The sequence below is a fragment of the Astatotilapia calliptera genome, chromosome 10 (genome assembly GCF_964374335.1).
Source record: "Astatotilapia calliptera chromosome 10, fAstCal68.1, whole genome shotgun sequence".
NCBI lineage: Eukaryota > Metazoa > Chordata > Actinopteri > Cichliformes > Cichlidae > Astatotilapia > Astatotilapia calliptera.
The window spans coordinates 35,175,106-35,183,583 of record NC_137431.1 but is presented as its reverse complement, the minus strand read 5'-3'; the positions used below and the strand labels follow the sequence as shown (position 1 = coordinate 35,183,583).

Genomic DNA, 8,478 nt, shown 5'->3' with positions numbered 1-8,478 from the left:
GTAGGCGGTAGGGTAGATTTATTATATTACACTATATTATATTACATTATATTATATTATGTTATATTATATCCCCTTACACATTAGAGCCACAACAGGACCCACTAGAACATGGGAACAGGTAAAAGTGAAATATAAGAATATTCTACAGAATGGTAATATTTATCACTTATATTGCTTTTAGTCTCTTGAAAAGAGACCCTGAAATAATCTGTTTGTTTGTTCATAACAGCAACCAAGAAAAGGGCAGGGCAAAAAAAAGACAGGTGGTGGTCCTGCACCCCCTCGTCAACAAGTTGGTTAAGTAAATAATACCCTCATGGGAATATCGATATCTCTCAATGAGCACACTGTCGCGCTGAGCTAAAGGATCCTGTCTATCCCGCAATATACGCTGAGTTCTGAGGACTCTCCTTATCAATCTTGCACCTTCCGCAATGGGTGGCTCGCGTATACGGACAGGACATGGCTGCGACAGGCTTCCCAAATCCACCTTCGCTTTTATAGCCGTGGTCTCTCATCTTGATTACACAAAGTAATTTGCAATTACTACTCTGAAATATGACTTACATCTGTAATAATCACATACATGTAATAGAATGTTAATAGTACATTTCCCTTTTTTAGGAAATGACCTGTATGTATCTGTGTGAAATCAATAAATGGATCAGGTGCTGCATTGTCTTTAGTTACATTGATGTTATTTATTTATGGTGAAACAGTGGTGGAATATCGCTGTTGCTTTCGTATAAATGAAGCGGACATACCTGCGTGGCCGCGATCTAATCCTGTTTACATAAAGTAAACCTGCTCCCGAGCAGGTTTACGCTTACGGCTCTGTTGCTATGGCAGCAAGTCCCGGATGAGCTTCGGGGAACCGAACGATCCAAGATCACGCGAAATCGTCAACAATCTAATCCAGCTAACCTACTTAGCGAGGTACGAAGGACGGACCCCAAGTCAGGTCTGCAGCATCAGTTACCATGGTGATGGTCCAGGTAAGAAGTGAACCAATTTGATAGTACAGAAACCAGCTGAAGTTACCTGTGGATCAAATTCAGAGGACTGAGCCCCTCCTGTGATTGGATGCAAGGAGGAGGGGAGGGGCAGCTGAGCGCTCGGTGTTTCAGGAGGAAGTTGGACTCATTCAGTCAGATTCACTCTGACTTCAGCTCCAACAACACTGAGCGAGAGAGAGAGATGTGGCTCCACTGTCTGCTGCTTTTCATCGCCCTGAGCCGCTCTGCAGGAGGTAAGAAAACAAATCTGTTTATGTTTACTCTTTGTTTACCAAAACAAACTGTAAATAAACAACAGAAACAAGACTCTGAAACATTCAAAGTGATGAAAAGGAAAACCTGAAACTGGTCTCAGATCACAGTTACATTAGTAACATCACTTATTAATAATCAAATCAATAACATCAGGAAGCTTGTTTGTTTAATCAAACATCGATCAGTGATGTTCAATGAACAAAACAAATATTTTATTAAAAATGTTTACGACACATTTAATCTTTTCATGACCTGAAATTAACATTTTACTCTTTAAAGCCCGGCGTATCGTATCTGATTCATGTGTTTTTGTGACTTTTTGAGACTTCTACATCATCAGTGTGACTTTGTTTTACCCTCAAAACATTATACATGACACGTTTTTAATGACTAAATTGCAAAAATATGGCTTATGTAGCAAATATGGTGCAACTGAAAATTCATTTATATACAAATTAAAGTTTGATATATTTTTATATATATTGTCTGAAAGTTCAAAAAACTAAAGACTTCTGGCAGTTATTTCATGGTTCAGGTTTTAAAGGATTCATTTTATTTTAAGATTTTGTTATGTTATTACAGCTTGGTAATGGTGTCATTAGTTTATTACATGTTTATTACACAATTATCACATGTATATTATTCTTTTAGATAACACTGGAGCAACAGGAATGAAAATGGCTGATTTGTTGCTCAGATTGATGTTTTAATATTTCTAACTAATAAGTACTTTATAAATTATCATTTTTATATTTTCTGATGGTTTGTTTCTCTGAAAGAGAAAAGATTTTAATATAATATCAGACATGAAACACGTGTTTTGCTCTTTGTTTCGTGAACCTGCTGTAAAAAGTTTTTATTTTGTTGACCAACTGCGTGGGTCATGTGACCTCAGGCTCTTATTGTTGTGGCTTTGAGCCATTCAGCAGCAGGAAACCAGGCGCTGCTTTCAGAGCGCTCGCAGGACAAAAGTTTGTGGACAGTTAAACTGCTGTTTGAACCACAGGAAGCAAATGTGCACAGCAGCGTCTGCACAGAGCTTCAGTCAGAACCGGGGTCACCGGGTCACGGCTGGAACAGCACGGCTGCTTTAACGTCTGATATTTTCCTTTTTAAATGATGTCGTGGAATCAGACCCAGGTTACTAATAACGTGTCTGTGCAGCGGTGGTTAACGTACACGTGGCGGGGGTGTCACAGTCCTTAGGAGGTCATGTTTAGTGCTTTTGTCCTCTGGATTCTGATTGGATCATTGTCAGCGCTTCTACCTGAAAACGGTGATTTCCATGAACATGATGCTTGGAGTGTTGTCAGCGTGGTCTGTAGTTCTGCTGAAAGTTGAAGTGATTTCTGTGTTTGTGTCTTCTTCACTTCCCTTGTTTGCTGCTTCGTTTTTGTAAAATTTATAATTCAAGTTCTATAATTATTTTTTTAAATAAAGTTATAATGTTCCAGCTGTTAGAATACCTGCTAATCAGTAACCTGCAGCTAAGTCCTCTGTTATTACAGTGCCCTCACAACAGCCATGTTATTGGTCACATGATGTCATTAAAATGCTCCAGCAGCACAAACATGTTCAGAGGTCCTGCTCAGGTGAAGCTAGCAGACAGCCAGCAGCTGCAGTCACCTGTGTCACCATCCACCTGTCAGTCGACGAGGCCACGCCCCTAATAATGCAAACTTAAGTGAGTTGTAAAGCAGTAAGCACCGCCTTAAACCTGAAGAAGGTTGGAGGGTTTGCTGTGCTTCAGCAGCTGAAGGACACACACCCACACTACCGTGCCCACAGACACAGACAGCACAGAAACGCGGGACCAGGACCTCTATCCAGACCCTGAACTCCTCATGGCTGACAGGAAGAGCAGTCGCACCTGCCTACAGATGTTCAATCAATACATCAGTACATTAGTGATCAATAATCAGCTGCCTCTTCTTTAGACACTGAAGCAATTTCTGACTTTGCTTTATTATCAGTTGAATAAAGAAAAACAGAATAGTTAGTTTTATACATGTTTCTTTCTCTAATAAATGCTGTAGAGTAAAGCAGACCCCTCACGTGCTCACCTGTGCTGAGCAGACACCTGTCTTACATGCTGGTACAAGCCTGAGCGTTTACCCACAATGCACTTTGTGCATTATGATCTGTGCTCCTGCACATCATGGATGTTAAACAGAGCCTCACACAGCCTCCTACAGTAGGGTTAAACTGACCTGGAGTCAGCACAGAAAGCGGATTCTGTCCATCTGAATGTTTTCAGTTTGAGAAACATTTCATCATCATCATCAGGTGACTTCTTCAGTCTCAGCTGTCTGCAGGTTTCCAACCTTTTAAACAGGACATTTGTTTGACTGAAACCAGTAGCACTGTTGGACAATGGCCAAACAACGTTGGCTGATTGTGACCTACACTTACTTTCACACCTTGACCTGTGCAATTATGTAGAGGATCAACAGGGGATTCATGACACCCTTGGGGGACACTCCTCTAGGACTTAAATCTGGGACTCTCGACCATTTGACCTACAACTGAAGAAGCTTCTTGGATGACACGTCTTCAAGAAACTTAAAGAAGTCCAGACATTTTTCTTTCCAAGCTCCCTAAACTACGATGACCTGGATGACTGAGAACCTTCACAGACAACAATGGGCTGTATTACTCCTTGATTTGATGTTCTTCTGCCTCCCTGGCTGCTGTGTCTGTGGGGATGGTGTTCGCTCTGTGTTGTAGCGTCCTGATGACACCCAGTTTGTGCTCCGGTGGATGATGAGAGTCAAACCTTAGATACTGATCCGTATGTGTAGGTTTACGGTACACGTCAGCTTTTAGATGTCCCCCATTACTGATGGAAATCTCACAGTCTAAGAAGGCTAAGCTGCCACTTTTCATATCCTCCCTGGTGAATTTGATGAGTCGGTCCACTGAGTTAATGTGATCCGTGAAATGTGGAACGTCCTGAGATTTGATTTTCACCCAGGTGTCATCCACATATCTGAACCAATGGATTGGTGGTGTTCCAGGGTAGGATAGCAAAGCCCTCTTTCCCACTTCTTCCATGTACATATTGGCCACGATGGGTGAAACTGGGGAGCCCATGGCACACCCATGTTTCTGCCTGTAAAACTGACCCTTGTATGTGAAGTAGGTGGAATGAAGACACAGTTTAAACACACTTGGTCGATGCTGAGAGCAGTCCTGTTGCTGAGGTTAGGTTCGTCCTGTGATCTCTTATGAACTACCTCCAACGTTTTAGTAGAAACTCCAGATCAGTTTCTACTCTGATAGTAGAAACTCTCACACACACAGACAGATTGATGAAGTACAAAAATGCTGAAACAAACCACTGAAATCAATAAATCTCATCCGTGTGCTGTGACTCGTGATGGTGTTACACGTGGTGATCTGTGATTTAATGTGTTTTAATTTTTAAATATTTTATTAAATCAAACAAAAGTGCAGCAGTGTATGTGTGTGTGTGATTGTTCAGTGTGTTCAGTCTCCACCCTCAGAGGAGAGGACAATCATTTCCCAGCTCTTTGTTGTGACCTTAAACGCAGCGCTGAGCTGTGACACTCCGCTGAGTCGCGTCCAAGCGGCGTAAACATGTGGTGATCGCTTCCTCCATGGCCTCCACCCCACTCCCACAGAGTCCTCAGAGAAGGAGAAGTAAAACGAGGAAGTGGGACAGAGGAGACCCTCACACGCACACAGACACACAGTCCCTTTGTGTGTGTGCGTGTGTGTATTTGTGGTCTCTGGTAAAAATAAGAAAATGTGTTTCCTGACTCTCTGAGGTTTCAGCACACCCCCCCCCCCCCCCCCCCCCCCCCATTGAAACCTCCCAACTGCAGCACTTTCTCCAAACAGTGAAAACCTCGTATGTCCGCTCGGTCTGACGACCTCACAAGCTGTTAGCCAATCATTACTGATTGTTGATCGTTGACTCAATGAGAGGTTTTGGTTGGATCTTCTCACTCTGAACTTTGTGTGTCTGAAGTTTGTGTTTCTGAAGGTTGTGTGTCTGATGTTGGTGTGTCTGTGTATCTGACCTGTTTGTCTTTGTGTGTCTGACATTCGTGTGTCTGACGTTTGAGTGTCTGAAGTTTGTGTTTCCAACGTTTTGTATTTCTGATGTTTGTGTGTCTGAAGTTTGTATTTCGATGTTCGTGTGTCTGACGTTTGAGTGTCTGATGTTTTGTGTGTCTGAAGGTTGTGTGTCTGATGTTTGTGTGTCTGACATTCGTGTGTCTGAAGGTTGTGTGTCTGATGTTTGTGTGTCTGTGTGTCTGACTCTGTGTATCTGACCTGTTTGTCTTTGTGTGTGTGATGTATGTGTGTGTGACGTTTGTATTTCTGGTGTTTGTGTCTCTGAAGTTTGTGTGTCTGACGTTTGTGTTTCTGAAGTTTGTATTTCTGGTGTTTGTTTGTCTGAAGTTTGTGTGTCTGATGTTTGAGTGTCTGAAGTGTGTGTCTCTGATGTTTGTGTGTCTGACGTTTGAGTGTCTGAAGTTTGTGTGTCTGAAGTTTTTGTGTCTGATGTTTGTTTGTCTGAAGTTTGTGTGTCTGAAGTTTGTGTGTCTGACGTTTGTGTATCTGAAGTTTGTGTTTCCAACGTTTTGTATTTCTGATGTTTGTGTGTCTGACGTTTGAGTGTCTGAAGTTTGTGTGTCTGAAGTTTGTGTGTCTGATGTTTGTTTGTCTGAAGTTTGTGTGTCTGAAGTTTGTGTGTCTGAAGTTTGTGTGTCTGACGTTTGTGTATCTGAAGTTTGTGTTTCCAACGTTTTGTATTTCTGATGTTTGTGTGTCTGACGTTTGAGTGTCTGAAGTTTGTGTGTCTGAAGTTTGTGTGTCTGATGTTTGTTTGTCTGATGTTTGTTTGTCTGAAGTTTGTGTGTCTGAAGTTTGTGTGTCTGAAGTTTGTGTGTCTGAAGTTTGTGTGTCTGACGTTTGTTTGTCTGAAGGTTGTGTGTCTGACGTTCGTGTGTCTGACATTCGTGTGTCTGAAGGTTGTGTGTCTGAAGTTTGTGTGTGTGTGTCTGACTCTGTGTATCTGACCTGTTTGCCTTTGTGTGTGTGATGTATGTGTGTGTGACGTTTGTTTTCTGACATTTGTGTTTCTGATGTTTGTATTTCTGGTGTTTGTGTGTCTGAAGTTTCTGTGTCTGACGTTTGAGTGTCTGATGTTTGTGTGTGTGACATTTGTGTTTCCGAAGTTTGTATTTCTGGTGTTTGTGTGTCTGAAGTTTGTGTTTCTGATGTTTGTGTGTCTGAAGTTTGTTTTTCCGAAGTTTGTGTTTCTGGTGTTTGTGTGTCTGAAGTTTGTTTGTCTGAAGTTTGTGTGTCTGAAGTTTGTGTGTCTGACGTTTGAGTGTCTGAAGTTTGTGTTTCCAACGTTTTGTATTTCTGATGTTCGTGTGTCTGAAGGTTGTGTGTCTGTGTGTCTGACTTTGTGTATCTGACCTGTTTGTCTTTGTGTGCGTGATATTTGCGTGTGTGATGTTTGTGTGTCCGAAGTCTGTATTTCTGATGTTTCTGTCTGACGTTTGCGTGTCAGATGTTTGTGTGTCTGAAGTTTGTGTGTCTGAAGTTTGTGTTTCCGAAGTCTGTATTTCTGGTGTTTGTGTGTCTGATATTTGTGTGTTTGTTTGCGTGTTTTTGTGTGTGACATTTGTGTGTGTTTGACGTTTGTGTTTCTGACGTTTGTGTGTCTGACGTTTGTGTGTTTTTGTGTGTGACATTTGTGTGCGTGTGACATTTGTGTTTCTGATGTTTGTGTGTCTGACGTCTCTGTGATTGTGTGTCTGACGTTGGGTGTGTGACGTTGGTGTTTCTGACGTTTGTGTGTCTGACGTCTCTGTGATTGTGTGTCTGACGTTGGGTGTGTGATCTTTGTGTTTCTGACGTTTGTGTTTCTGATGTTTGGTGTTTGTGTGTCTGACGTTTGTGTGTTTGTGTGTTACATTTTTGTTTCTGATGTTTGTGTGTCTGACGTCTGTGTGTTTTTGTGTGTGACATTTGTGTGCGTGTGACATTTGTGTTTCTGATGTTTGTGTGTCTGACGTTTGTGTGTTTGTGTGTCTGACGTTGGGTGTGTGATCTTTGTGTTTCTGACGTTTGTGACGTTTGTGTTTCTGACGTTTGTGTGTCTGCTGTCAGGGGTTACTGGAGCGTCTGTGCGGTGTGATTCAGTTCTGCGTCCACACAAACTCTCCTGACCTCTCAGTTCTGAGAGGACAGCGGCCTCGGTCAGCTCTTCATGGAACAAACTTGTGTTTTTCCCTTTAAATCTTATTCAGACTCATTGATGTAAGAAGTCTTTGATCAGTCACTGGTAACATAAATGTGACCATAAAAATAAATAAATAAATAAATAAATAAATAAATAAGAGACAGTTCAGTTTGACGTGTTTGACTTTAATTCTCTGACAAACACCCAACTTTCTGTTCCTGAAACAAGAGGCCCGGTGGAGATACCAAGTTTCAGATGCAGTGAAAGCTGCTGAGGTCTTTTAAAACTAGACTGCACTAAAAAGAGTCAAAGAAATCTAAAGTAACAAAAGGTTAAACAAAAGCAACGTAAACATGAACCACAGTTAAAAACAAATCATAATGCAAAAGCAAGCTAACAATTTTTTAAAAAGTAAACTAAACGAGACTGAAGTAAATGAAAACTAACACAAACAACATGGAGTAAATTAAAGTATGAAAGCAAACGCTACAATTCAACTGAAATGAAGTAAGAACAGCTCAAAGTAAGATAAAGGTTAAAAAAACAAATAAACTAATCTAAACTAGAACACCAATGTAAACTTAACTTTACTTCTGAAAAGAAGTAAATAAATAAATAAAGTATAATAAATCTAAACAACCAACACAAAAAAAGACTCACACAATAAGAAATTCAGCTGAATTACAAAAAATAAGCAAATAAAACCAAAACTAATCACAAGAAAAATAAACAAAAACCAACAAAAGAAAGTCAAAGTAAACTAGAAAAAGCTGCATTTCCTGTGAAAATGCAGTGTGAATGCTGTGTAGTGGAATCTGCTGAAAAGAGATGAAGAAGCAGAATTTTCTGCTGAAAAGAGGTGAAAAGTTGAACTGTCTGTTGAAAAGAAATGGGCATGGGCAAGATTCGAACCCGGCCCTCTCAGAAGGGCGGCTCATCTCACTGAGCTAAAACATGGCTCACCCTGGTGAGCTAAAC

The 8,478-nt window shown here is 41.0% G+C and overlaps 1 protein-coding gene across 3 annotated transcripts in view; it reads left to right on the top strand.

Moving 5' to 3' along the window:
- Positions 1 to 1,159: 1,159 nt before the first annotated feature.
- csf1rb (colony stimulating factor 1 receptor, b) overlaps positions 1,160 to 8,478 on the top strand; it is a 29,121-nt gene continuing 21,802 nt past the window's right edge. For all 3 annotated transcript variants that reach the window (XM_026182185.2, XM_026182186.2, XM_080307688.1), the window contains exon 1: positions 1,160 to 1,252. In XM_026182185.2, coding sequence (XP_026037970.2) covers positions 1,201 to 1,252 — 52 coding nt within the window. In that variant the 5' untranslated portion in view covers positions 1,160 to 1,200. The remainder of the gene's footprint in view (positions 1,253 to 8,478) is intronic.